Source organism: Myotis lucifugus, unplaced genomic scaffold (assembly GCF_000147115.1).
Source record: "Myotis lucifugus unplaced genomic scaffold, Myoluc2.0 scaffold_281, whole genome shotgun sequence".
In the NCBI taxonomy this organism is placed as follows: Eukaryota; Metazoa; Chordata; class Mammalia; order Chiroptera; family Vespertilionidae; genus Myotis; species Myotis lucifugus.
This window is the reverse complement of record NW_005871329.1, coordinates 318,602-332,627: the sequence shown is the minus strand read 5'-3', so window position 1 is coordinate 332,627 and position 14,026 is coordinate 318,602. Positions and strand designations below refer to the sequence as shown.

Here is a 14,026-nt window from a genome sequence, read left to right as displayed (position 1 = left end):
TCGTTCGACCCCAAAAGGGGTCTCGACCCACAGGTTGAGAACCACTGCCTTAAACATTATGCACTTATATGTTCAGGAGTCAAGGGAAACATTTTTTTAGTTTCCTAAAGGGTAAAAACTTACGCCACTGATTAGCTAAGTATATTTTGGTCTAAGTATGGCCTTGTTTCTCTGACTTCTTTATAGTTAATTAAGCCTCTGTGAACAGGGATAATCAGTACTTGGTAACAAGCTTCATTCACTATGACTATTCCATCTCTACCCCTTCTGCCCAGTTACTAAGTAACTGTGTTCTGAAATGGCACTTCGGGCCTATCTTAATGTGTTAAGGTGCACAAAGACCCATTTTGAGAAATTTGGTTTCTCCTATCCTATATAGCCATTCAGATTAAAAATGTTTAAATTCCTCAGCATGAAACTGCAGGCTTCCTGTAATCTGGCCCTAAAATGCCTTCTCTGACATTTCTCTCAGTAATTCACAACTATGTCTCCTACATGTTGAGCCAAACTTGTCTGTCCATTATCTCCGGAACAACCATATACTTATCTACCTCCGGTACATTAAATGCAAAACCATCTCCTTTTTGCTTTTTGAAATTACACCCAGCTTTTAAGGTTCCCTATTCTCATGATTCCCTTCGAGCTTCAAGGTCTGATAATGTTTCCTACGCAAACATCTTTTCCCCACTCTCATGTCGCAAACCTCATTTTAGAAATGGATAACCATTCCAACTGTATGGCTGTCCCACTCAATAGCACCTCTTTCAAATCCTTTGTTGGTGGCACATGCTGCTGTGGAAAGAGGAAATTTGTGCTGAAAGGATCCAATGACTTAAGGTTAAAAAATCACAATCCTAGTATAGGGCATACTGAACATCTTTCAGGGAAAAGAAGGAAATACCTATTGAATGCCTACTCCTTTTCAGGTACTTTATATAAATTATTTATAATCTTAAAAATACTGCAAGAAATGTTTTATTATCCCCATTTCACAGATGAGGAAGATCAAGGCTCAAAGATATTATATAACCTGCCTAGGTCACATATATAGTAAGCAATATATAAGTAGGATCTATTTCCTTATGCTAGGATCTGGACTTTGCATATTTTTAAACCATATTTTTAAAAGCATGGACTCTGATGTTAGATGGGTTCAGTTTGATCAAGCCTCTAGCTCTTTGACCTTAGGCAAGTTATTCAGCTTCTGTAAAAAGTTCCCATTTTCTCACCTATAAAATATGAATAATATTAATATGTGCCTAGAGTTGAAGAGGAAATAAGAAAATGCATTTAAAGAACCATCCAAGTGACTAAACCTGGAGCTAGCATTTAATGCTCTCTTTCCCCCAACTGTAGAATTGTGGTTCCTTTACTATGGATATTCCAAATTCTATTTCCTTTTTAATGAAAAGAGACCATTACACCTTTAAGGATAACCTTTATTCAAATATTGTGTCATATAGAATACTTCCAAATTCAAACAGGCAATTAGTCAAATATTTAGACAGAGAAGACAAAGTTTCTGAAACAAAAACAAAAATCCTGAAGAAGTTACAAAACCAGCCTCCTAAGTAGCATCATATAATATACTTGTCATAAACCTATACTTTTTAAATTTAAACACTATATTTTAAAGTAATAATTTTTAAAAATATGACCTAATGTGTTAGTAAATTAGTTAGCAAAATAAAGATCCCGGATCCATATACATTCAGCAATATGACTATAAATACACTGCACACTCAACCTGAGATCTATTTGGTTTTCAACACATATCAACGTTTCCAAAGCATGACAACTTCTTGTGATTCAGGCTCTCAATTAGCTCAAACACTCCATTGGTCTGGATGCCACGCCTCTTGTTAAAGAGCAGCTCTGACTGGATCCACAGCTAAATCTATGTTACCTCCAGGCCCCTTTTCTGAGGTTGAGAAAGAAACAGAAAAACAAGAAAATTACTTACATGGGAGTGACCACCACAAATTTAATGTCCTCTAAAAATGGGGAGGGAGAATGAGTGAGTATTCTAATGACTACAGAGAATTATCCCTATAAAAATGTTTTCTTTGTAGTATTTTGGTTCTGACACATTGCCTATTATCAAATAAGGTTTCTCTAAAATACTATAAAATGGGCATATTTTCTATTTTGCTATAATGATGTTAACAAGGCTGGTAGTCAGTCCATTGTTCTCCTTGACTAGTGTGTATTTTTCACCTACTAGTAAAGCCACCAAGAGCTGATTTCAATCATAATTTCAATTCTAAGAACAAGTGTGTTACTTATGAACATGACCATGCAATGACCAGGAAGTCCCCTCAGCCCAGCCTGCACCCTCTCCAATCCTGGACCCATTGGGGGATGTCTGATTGCTGATTTAGCCCCAATCCTGGGAATCGGGCCTAAACTGGCAGTTGGACATCCCTCTCACAATCCTGGACCACTGACTCCTAATTGCTCACCTGCCTGCCTGACTGGTCGCCCCCAACTGCCCCCTCTGCCGGCCTGGTCGCCCTTAATTGCCCTCCCCAGCCAACCTGGTTGTCCCTCACGGCCCCCCTGCCGGCCTGGTCGCCCTACGCAGCCTGTTGTTCAGTCGTTTGGTCATCCCTCACTAACCCCTCTGCCGGCCTGGTCATAGGCAGCCATCTTGTGAGGGCGTGAGGGTTAATTTGCATATTACCTCTTTATTATATAGGATTAACACTGAAAAAAACCTTTAAATTATGAATTCATCAGATTCACAATCTAACTTTCAAGATTAATTCAATCAACAGGCATTTCCTATTTCAAGAATTCCTCTTCTTGGCTATTTATTCTCTTAAGCACATTTAACATTTTAGCTAAAGATTTGTTTTTTGTTTTTTCTTACTACCAACAGACAAGGAAATTGATAAACCATTTCTATTTGCAGATTCAGGGTAATGGTATCTTTAAGATTTGGCAATCTGTTATATAAACAAAAGTGTCCTTTAATGGTGGTATCATCCAATGACATGAAGGAAAGATCTTTCCCCAGTGTTTGGACTATAGCCCAGCAAAACAAACCCTTTGATTACAACCAGTTCTTCATTGTAGGCGCACAATAATTAAAATCAGAAAGGGGACTATAGATAAAGCAGAAAAATGGTAAACAACAAAAAGTAATCCTTCAAAAAGGGTCTGATTTTATAGTGAAGAATCACCTAAAGTACATTGTCTATCCTTCAGCTACTCATTTCTCTGGCCTATCTCCATGGGAGCATTTAACACAGGGAATGAAGTAACCTCTTCCAATAGTTAGCTCCTAAACTCCCAGAACTCTGGTGTCTGGTGCATTGTTCAAGGGCTGCTTTTCAAACACATTATCCATGGTGATCCACAGATAGGTGGTTTATTAAAGACTTCATGAAGAGGAATAGTTCCCCTGGATGCTTTCAACTCCTAATAGCATCATGTGTGTGATGTCTGTACAGAAATGAATTCATGAGGCCTATTCTTATGTTAAAAGAAAATAGCTTGGATAAAATTTTTTTAATGTAATCAAATAGAATCCCAGACCATGGTGACTTAATGTATCACAAAAAAATAGTCCTTTGTAAGTTAATGCCTCATGAGATTTAAATTTATCCAAATAGGATAAATTCAAATGCCCATACATATCATAATGGCAACAGAAATTGCCCACCTTATAATCTTGAATGAAGAACAAAATATAAAACTGTATGTAGAATAAAATAAACTATGTTCAAAATACATACTAGTAGATGGCATGTTTACATTCCATATAATCAGAAAAACTATAAAAGGAAACCACATTGACCAATGTGTTTATCTTTGGATGAATATATTACAGGTGACTGATACTCTCTTCTTTTTAACTTGCCATTGTCCTAGATTTTCTGAATCAAACCATATTTTATAAAGGTCGTGGACACTGAACAATTTTAATTTTTTAAGTCCCAAAATGAAAAAGAGTAAAACATTAATAACTAGGTTGTCCAAAAGGATATGAAGCATAAAGCCCTGAAACATTGATTCTGTTATTGCTGTTTTTCATTGTCATTATAATATTAGTACTTTTTCTCTATTATTCCTAAACACAAGGTCTTTGGCAATCGTTATCACCTTTCAAAATGAAGGACAATGCTCTTATTAATTACTATTTCTATAATTCCATACCTCAGATGGACTCTTATCCAATTTGGGTATGCCATTCCAGACATTCTCAGGGTTTACTATCTCCTCCATACCATTTGAAAGGTTCAAAACCTACCATAGAAAAAAATGTAATGAACATTGGTAGTTTCCAAAAACTAACTGATTCTTGTACCACAACAATCCTTTCAAAAATGAAATACCTTAAAAGGCAATACAAATAATTGTATTAAATTTCAGTCTTATGTTTCGACTCAATGATACTTTAGTTCAAAAAACATATATTGAACATGCTTAGAGATCAAAGATGGATAAAATTTAGATCTCAAGAGGTTCAAAATTTAGTGGAGAAACAGAGCTTTAAGCAATAAATTGCATAACAGATTTATGAAGCAGGAGATACAGAAATATAAAGAAGACATAAAGCTCTTTGAGGGTTAGGGAAAGGGGAGAGATAGAGAAATTTAGAAAATAGAGCAAATGAATGCTTCCTGGAAGAAGCAATTGTTGAAGTAAATCTTTTAAAGGTAAGTGGAAATTAACCAGTTTGACAGGGGAAAGAATACAGGCAAATAGAACTAACTGCATTATTAAATACATCAATCAAAGAAGCCAATCAGAATCATACATATACGAGAAACCAAGCAATCTGATGTTCATCTGATGTAAGGTACAAAACATGAAGGAGCAAGACTTAAGGCTGGAGAGGTACATTGACACTTCAATCCGGAGGACTACGTCATGCTGATGAGCTTGACTTTTCTAATCTAGACGAGTGGCTCTCAAATTTTAATGGTATAAGAATGCACAGTCCTGGTCCTACTCCCAGAAGTTCTGAGTCAGCCAGCCAGGGCACAGCCTGGAAACCTACATTTTAAGTAAACACACCAGGTGATTCTGATACAATGGTTTTCAGGTCACAGGACAGACACAATCAAGTGCAAGTCCCCAAGAACTTTGACACACAGGAATGATGTACTCAGATTGGCATTTGACAAACTTCACACTGGCTGTGTAGAGAATAAACTGAAGGAAGACCAAATAAGAAGGTTATTAGAATAATCCGGTTGTGAAATGAGGGAATCGACAAAGGCAGTGGCAAGAGATCTAAAATGTTTTGACAGATTGGAAGTGGAAAGTGTGGAACCTGGTGATTGATAGAATTTTAGGGTTAAGGAGGAAAGAGCCTAGCACAATTTCTTGCTAGGATGCTCATCTATGAACTCTTAAAATGATATTTTGGACTGCATCAAAATATGAGGGGGGGATGAACTTCTGTTTAAATGCATTTTCTCAGCTTATAAAATTTCCTTAACAATCTTCAGGTACATTTTGAGATAAAGCACTTCAAATGTACTCACCTTTGTACCTTCTTCAGCTATTTCCAAAATCTCACATTTAGACCATGTGTGTCTTGACCACACAACACATTTGGATCCAACAGTAAATCCTTTCAAAGTGTACGTGTTCTCTGGTTGAGCTGCCAGATTGAATAGAGTAAAACTCAATGCATGCCTCTTCATTCCTTAATATTAGATGCATGAGCAAAGCATTTTCCTAATCTGCCGTTGCTATCTACACTAGTAAAAGACAAAGATATTAATTGACCGTGCCTTCGCTATACCCATCAGCCAATCAGAAGAGTATACAAATTAACCCAACAAAGAAGACCATTAAATTTGCATACTGCAGGCGGGGCGCGGCAGCGCCATCCGCCGCCCACCAACCTGGCGCGGGATCTGGGCCTGCCGTGTGCGACCAGGGGCGGTGGGGCGGGGAAGCACCTTCGGCTGCCCGCCCCACCGCCGGATCCGGGCCTGCCGTGTATGATCAGGGCGGTGGGGCAGGGCAGCGCCATCCGCCACCTGCCGACACGGCATGGGATCCGGGCCTGCCGTGTGCGACCAGGGGTGGCGGGGTGGGGAAGCGCAATCGGCCCCCAGCCCTGCCGCCAGATCCAGGCCTGCCGTGTGCAACCCGGGGAGTGGGCCTAAGCCAGCAGGTGGTTATCTCCTGAGGGGTCCCAGACTGTGAGATGGCACAGGTCGGGCTGAGGGACAGCCCCCTCCCCCCCCCCCCGCCAGTGCACAAATTTTTGTGCACCAGGCCTCTAGTTTCTATATAATTGGTATCATGTACAATACAATATGTTCTAAGTCTGTCATCTTTCCTTGGTTTTATTGAAATTCTAACAGGGTCCCTCCCCAGATAATTCCTTACCATTTTCCTCAAAAACAAAACAAAACAAATGAAAAACCATCACCATGTGTTATGTTTTTTAAAGATGTGAGTCTGATTCTAACATTAAAAACTACTACAAAAAGCAGGCTATCCTTGCCAGAGGTGGTGTGGTCTATGGTTACAACAAGCATTTCTATAGCAAAGCAGCATATTGCAAATGAACAGACAATCTTATCACAAAGCTATTACTTACTATTCTGAAATGGAACAATGAAGACTAAAAATCTAGTATAATATTTAAATAAATCATCATATATCTACAGGATGGCATACTATGAAATTACATTATTTTGAAGGCATATTTAAGAGATTAAAATGCAGCATTGAACACTGTAGGATAGTCTGATCTCTTTAGTTTTTCAAACTCTCGGTAAATAAACACACACATACGCAGAAAGACAACAGAAAGGAAGTACACCATGGTGCTAACTGTGGCCATTTCTTGGTAATGCAATTATGGTGATTTTCATTCTCCTTAGTCTATCGTTTTCTCTATGTTGTACAATAACTCAAGTTGAATAATATAATAATTATTAAAAAGTTACATTGATTATAAAAAAAACACACTAAAAGTTAGCCATTTCATCTAACTTTGAATCTTATTAAGCAGCCAAGAAAATAGCAGTAGTAATAATTTATAGAAAGTTAAAGACAATAAATGTTCTCCAATATTTACTCCTGGCTGCTAACTTTTTTGGTTTGCATAGGCTCCATAATCTAGTTTTTGTTTAAGGGATTCTAAATGAATGGCAAAGTACCTGCATGAAGCAAAACAGTTAAATTTGAAATCTCCGCTGAAATGATCTCTATCATAAAGTCATACCTATAGTAATGTTTGGAAACACACACACACACACACACACACACACACACAACGCAAACCCACACTTTTTTTAAAAAAACACCAAAAAATATAACCTCTTTATTTCAAAGGTGTTGTTTTTTGTTTTACATTTTAATGTGATTACTTTTTGGAAAGTAAAGTGTGTTTTGGAAACACACTTTAAGCATTCTATTTTTAAACACAAAATAAGTCAGCATTTTACCCAGCATATAAAGTATTATTTTACACGAATTTTACAATATAATTTCCCTATGTTAAAAATACCCTCCAAATTAGATTTTCTTTTCAGGCTTTAATCGGTTCCCCCAAAGAGTTAATTTAAAAATTTAGATAAGAATTAGTTTTTTCTTTAAGACAAATTAGTAAATAAATAAGACACCAGGTTAAGCCTAAATGAAAGTGAGAGAAAAACTCACATACCTGGGACCTCTGGTAAAGCACCGTGTTTCCGTTCATCTCTGGGTTCTTCCTCAGAAAGCAGAGACGTCAATGAGGAAATGTCATCGTTGTGTTTATATTCTGTAAATTCTTCTTTATGTGTGTTCATTTCAACCTGTGTCTTGGGATCACAATCCTTTCCATGTAGATGCAATGGCAACCCATGTTGGTCATCACACCATTCCACGAAGCTTGACTCTCTCGTGTCCTCAGCACACAGGGATTCTAGGCACAGCTGGGCTGTAGGTAAATCTAGCTCTGGCTGCTTCCCGGCCTCACAGGTGAGGGGCAGCTGCACTGTGAAGGGCTCCAGGGTGGCTTCTGTGTCGCAGACCAGGGGGAGTGGCTCGACAGGAGGCACCAGGCCTGGGTCTTCTTTTTCTTCATCCCCGACTAGGGAATGCTGTAACTCCATGGATTCCAGGTCCACGAATTCTTTTGATTCATCATCAGGAGAAAGCGGCATCTCAAGTGAATTCAGTTCTAGTATCTCCTCTGTTTCATCGGCACGTGGTAATAACACATTCAATCCTGTCATTGGTTCATCATCAAACTTTGCTTTGTCAACCAAATGGCACTCTACTTGACCTTCCAGGACCTCAGTGCCAGTCTTGTGTTTGCATGGGTTTTCAAAAGCTTCAAAAACGGTATCCATTTTGGGGTCATGGAATTCATTTGGCTTGGTTTCAATCATGTTTAAGTCTTTCTCAATTCTTACAGAGAACTCATCTGTCTGTGGTTCCACATATGTTTTCTCTTGCCCGGCCTTACTCCATGGTTTCTTAAGTCTGACATCAGGACCAGGGGATCTAAGAGCTCCCTTGATCCCTGGGCCATTTTTTTCATAGGGCAGATCACTGTTTCTAATACCAATCTTAGAATACCTTTTCATTTTCTCATTAATACTTTCGCCTTTGCTTTTCAAGTCAACAATTGCTAAAGGGATATCACAAATATCCTTTTTTATTTCTAAGATTGTTATCTCCAGCACATCTTCTGTGACGATTTCATAAAAAATGTCATTTCCCTCTTGAGGGCACACACCCTCTGAAATATGAAATCCCAAGAGACAACAGGGAAAGGCTTGCATGGGGATCACCATAAGTTCAGAAGGAATGGTCCAGAGGGATTTTGGGTCCACGCAGTCTTCAATGTTCCCAAAGTCCACCAGCCTGACAGACACAAGAGAATCTTTGCAAATATTGGTGATAAGTGCCCTATACAAGCGCCCGTCTTCTCTGTATCTCACTATGCAAGGATCTCCAATATGAGGACACGAGATACAGCTTCTCCCATCTGTTGTCCATTCTCCAGCACTTTGTAGTCTTCCTTCTAAATACTGAAGTTTCTCAGAATCAGCAAACTGACACCAAAAATATTCAGGTCCATCTACCACAGTGGCATAAGCTCTTATCGTTTTCATCTTGGGATTATACCAGTTAAGAAATATTGAAGTGCCACTGTCTGTTTTGTTGGCCGACTTGGAAAAGGCGCCATTCATTATTTGGATGGAAAGTCCTACTTCAGTTTTTTCACTGAAAGTATATCTGCTGATCATATCTTCTGCTATGATCCCATGTTCATCAGCAAGAATAACTTCCCATCTGTCTTGGAATTTAACAAATTCACATTTTATTGGAGCCTCGTCTGTCCTTTGAGAAAAGTAACGCATCATTTCTTTACAATGTAGAATCTCAGTAACCCAAAGTCCCTGTAAGGAGCAGTGAATGCACAGCCTTGGTAACAGGGCATGAACAAGATCAAGTTTACCTATCTTGTTAGTAGGAATCATGGAAACATTGCCATAATCTATAAATTGTACAGAAAGAAGGTCACTGGGTTGTTTTTCCTTGACCACAGCGCGATACCACAAATTGTCATCTGGGAAAGTAGCACATATTATATCTCCACTTTGTAAAGGAGGGCCTGCATAACATTTGGGCCTAATGCTAACATCATTTAATCTCTCTGAAAGACGATTGAGTGCAGCTTCATCTTCTGTTAGTTGCACATAAAAGTCTGAAAGGTCATTTATATGAGAAACATATACAGTTGTTTTAAAGCCAGGCTTTATAGTCTTCTGTGGGAACTCGGACAATTTTAGAGGCAAATTTTTGTTACAGGAATCTCCTCTTTTTCTCTCTAAAGGAGTGACTTCTAGTTCCATGACTTTCCTTTTTTCTTTCTTTTCTATTAGTGAAAACACTTCACTCTTTTCATTCCCTACAGAGTTGCGATGTTGAGCGACTATGTTTGTCTTTGTTGAACTTTGTGAAAGTTTGAGTTCCTTCCCTGCTGAGCTTCCCTTAGGTTTGTCTGATTCTGCCAGGATCTCCATATTGTATATCTTGTTCTCTACTTGTTTGCTTAAATATTCCATAGGTGACAACTTCATATATTTCCTTTTCACATCAAGAGTTTCTGTTGTAGAGAGTACTTCACTTTCTTCTTTTTTTTGTTCCCTACCTTTGTAACCAAGTAATGCTAACTTCTCATTAATATTAGCATTAATTTGAATACTGTCATCATATAGTTCTATCATCAGTCTTCCATCTGGATCTTTGGCTACGGCCACAGCCTTCAATAACTTGCCTAAAATAGTCTCCTGAAACCATGTTGTCACTTCTTCTGGAATATGGTCAGGAATATCAGACAATGAGCATCTAATGCCCTGCATGGGCAAAAATAAGACATCACATGCATCACTAGGTATGGAAAGCAGATCATCATTTGTTACCACACGAATGTTGCCAAAATCAACAAAAAAGACTTTATTTGGGTCTTTTTCTATCATTATCCCCCTACTCCAATTTCTGTCAGTATCCTTAGCAAGGCACAAGTCCCCAGGGATCAAGGGTGTTTTTTTAATGTTCAGCAAAGTTTTATTTAATTGTATAATAGAACATGACAACTCTTCTAAAATATGGGCATTTCTTCCCAACTGGCAATAAAATGTCCAAGGGTCAACAACATGTGTTACAAGCACTAATTCTTCACTTCCGATTTTTATATCATGTGTTGAATAGTAGTAAGAACATAGCTGAATGGGGAACCCCAGCGGCTTCGGAAGTTTGATTGGTCTTGCAAGTCCTTTTTCTACCAAAATATGGCTTGCGCTCTGAAAGGGTGTTAGCAAATCCACGATATAAAACAGTTCCTCGTCACCTGCTGATGCAGTGGCAAATACTGTGCATTTTAATTCTAGATTGTCTTTCCACGCATTGACTACAAATTCACGGAAAACTTTTATTGCCTTTTCACCCCAAGCAAAAGGATTTTGGCCAGTTGGTTCAATTAAGTTATAAAGACTGCACCTAAAAGCCTGAGCCTTAACTTTGAGAAATGCTTCACTAATTGCGCAAATATTCGTCACAGATACCACATCTTTGTCTCCATAATCTACAAATACTACTTTGACATTCTCTGGAGATTGTGTCCTCCTGATCAGAGCTCTGGACCATTTTCCATTTGCTGTTCGCTTTGCCAAACAAGCGGGGGTGGATCCCTGGTAAGGAGTAGGGGTATTCTTGCAATAGTCCTGAATATCACACATTAAAGCTTTAAATTCTTGCTTGTGCCTGGTCAGCTGGCACCAGAAATAGCCAGGGTTTTTAGCGTAAGACACTTTGACTTCCATTGTGCTTCCAATTTTTATCTCTCCTTTACAAGAAGAGCCTAGCTTAATTTCCAAGTTCTGTAGAAGAGGAGAATAAACAGACATTCTTTTCTCTTTTCCCTGCACAGCTAGTCCCGTTGAAACATTTGTACCAACTATTGTGTCCGCCAAAGCTTCTGAAACACATGTAGTTTTATTATCTCCCTTGGCTTTCTGTTCTACTTCTTCCTTCTTGGCAGAAGGTATTTTGTTCTTCTCAGCACTGAAATGGTTTGAAACATGCTCTGGGGAGTGGGTACATCCAGGGATATTTTTCTGTGTTTCAAATTCCTGATACTTGGCATATCCAGCTTGAGCAATTACCTTACCAATGTTTTCTTCCCCTGCTCTTGATTCATCAAGAATCTCCACAACATACTGCTTATCCTGCTTATCAAGGACATGGATGACTAATTCTTTGTGGAGCACAGTCTTTTTAAAAAAGGAAATTGCCTCCTGGCTCCAGGTTCCTACCACAGGCCAAATGTCAGCCAGAGTGCACCTCAGAGCCAATCCTGGGAGCCGTCTGAACTGAGGCAGCAGCATCCTCACGTCACACCAGTCCACCTTCTCCGAATTGCCTCGATCAACTAAGAATACATCCACATTCTTGGCGTCCAATCTGGTCACCACAGCCCGATAGTAACCATCCTCGGTCCATTTCACACAGCAGAGGTCATCAGATTTCGGTTTCAAAACGATCCCATCCAGCTTCCTGGCCGAGGAATAGAAACTGCTCATTCTCTTCATCAGCTTGCTGAAGGAGCCCCTGTGTTTCCGCAACCGGATCCAGAACGCAGAAGGATCTCGAACAAACTCGACCTGGGCATCATAGAAGGCATTGATCTTTAAACGGACAGACCTCAGGGCTGGGAGTGAAAGCTCTTCCTCCACTTCTTCAGCAGGAGACTGACAGTAAAGGGCTAATTCGGGCTCCTCCTCTTCTTCCTCTTCCTCCTCCTCTTCTTCCTCCTCCTCCTCCTCCTCTTCCTCCTCCTCCTCCTCCTCCTCCTCTGTTCCCGGGCTCTGAAGGCATCTATCAATCAGGCAACAGGACTGTACCCCAAAGGCACAGTTAAGATTCATCCCATCTTCTCCATACAGGGTGACGTAATACACATGCTCAAAGGAGCAGTAAAACTCAATCTTTGCATTCACAGCCCGGCCCAGTATCAGTGCCTTCAGGCCACCGACCTGGGACCGAGACCAGCCGCGGCCACCGTCCCAGAGGCCATACAAAGCACAGGGGTAGGTGACCACGGGCATCCGGAAGTACTCCGGCAGCAAGTAGCGCAGGCTGCTGCAGCTCACTAGCTCCTTCCTGCCGAAGTCGACGTGAAGTACCTGGGCACAGCGCTGCGGCCGAAAGGTCTCGAGCAAGAGCGCCCTGTACCAACGTCCGTCCAACCCACAGGATGCACACGGAGAGCCCGACTTGTCCGGGCTTTCCTCCTCCTCGTCCCAGGGAGCACTGGCGTCGTTCTCCTCCCCGGTCCCCACGGAACCCCGGTAGATGTGGGCCATGCTCTCGGAGAGGCGGCGAATCTCCTGCGAGAAGCTCCGCAGCTGGCAGTGGATGCGGTGGGGGTGGCACACCTGCGTCACCACCATGGGCTCCGTCACGCCCAGCTGCAGCTGCGGGCAGAAGTAATCCAGGCTCGGCTGCTCCTGCTTGGGCAGGACTCGCTGCAAGGCGGGGGCCCCGGAGCCCAGGCCCGCCGAGGCCGCCGCCGCCGGCAGGTAGCGTTTGAGCAGCGAGCGGAAGAGGCCGTGCGGGACCCGCCTGGCCAGGCCCAGCTCCTCCATCTGCTGGAACAGCGCGGGCACCTCCAGGAAAACCAGGCGGTGCGGGAGCAGCACGTCCAGGACCTGCCCGCGCAGCTCCTTGCCCTGCAGGCTGCTGAGGAAGGCCAGGGCGCTGGCCGGCCAGTGCTGGGGCCTGCCGCCGCCGCCCCCCGCGGGCACCAGGCCGGCCAGCACGCAGCTCAGCACCTCCGAGGGCAGGTGGAAGAACTCGCTGCGCCCGGGCACCAGCGAGCCCGCGCCCGCCGTGACGGTGCGGCCCTCGTCCAGCAGGAAGACGCGGCTGTCCTGGCCCTGCCGGCCGGCCACCCGGCCGCGGTGCCACCGGAGCCCCACCTGCACCAGGCACAGCTCGCCGGGCAGAGCCGAGGCGCCGCCCAGCGCCCACGGGCCGCGCGTGGCCGCCGCTTCCTGGATCTCTTGGCTCAGCCGCAGGTACTCGTCCCGCCGCTCGCCCACCAGCCCCCAGAGCTGCACCGGGATCACCTCAGAATGCACGGCCACGAAGGACACCCTCAGGGCCAGCGAGGTCCCGGGCGTGGGCAGCCCGGGGGTGGAGCACATCTCCGCGGCGCGGCGCAGCTACCGCCTCCGGAGCGGCCAGGGCGGGTCAGGCCCGCGAACCCCCTGCGCCTCGGGAAGGAGCACAACCCGGGCTCTGGACCGAAGCCCTGGGAAGACTCCCGAGGCCACCGGAGGCGACGCGCCAATCGCCCAGCCTCCCGGACGCGCACCAACCGGTAAGACCCCGCGGCGTGTCCAACCGCCCACGGTTGAGACCACGGTTGCGCGGCCACGCAGGCATTTGCGCGCGCGGCCCCCGGCTTCCGGCCGCGGGACATGGAGGGAAGCGGCCCCGGCTGCGGTGGGAGCCCAGAGAGGGCTGGTGGCCGAGGGCAGAAGATACT

General features: G+C 42.9%; 1 protein-coding gene across 2 annotated transcripts; it reads right to left on the bottom strand.

The window, feature by feature from the left end:
• Nucleotides 1–1,660: 1,660 nt before the first annotated feature.
• On the bottom strand, nucleotides 1,661–13,716 carry TDRD6 (tudor domain containing 6). 2 transcript variants are annotated; one of them, XM_023763339.1, is made up of 4 exons: nucleotides 7,643–13,716; nucleotides 5,499–5,617; nucleotides 4,162–4,251; nucleotides 1,661–1,921 (listed from the first exon to the last, which is right to left on the bottom strand). In XM_023763339.1, the coding sequence occupies exons 1-4, from the start codon at nucleotides 13,680–13,682 to the stop codon at nucleotides 1,898–1,900; spliced, it is 6,273 nt and encodes a 2,090-aa protein (XP_023619107.1). In that variant the 5' UTR covers nucleotides 13,683–13,716; the 3' UTR covers nucleotides 1,661–1,897. The 2 variants fall into 2 exon arrangements, with proteins under 2 accessions (XP_023619107.1, XP_023619108.1); XM_023763340.1 differs by lacking the exon at nucleotides 4,162–4,251.
• Between the last annotated feature and the right edge of the window lie 310 nt (nucleotides 13,717–14,026).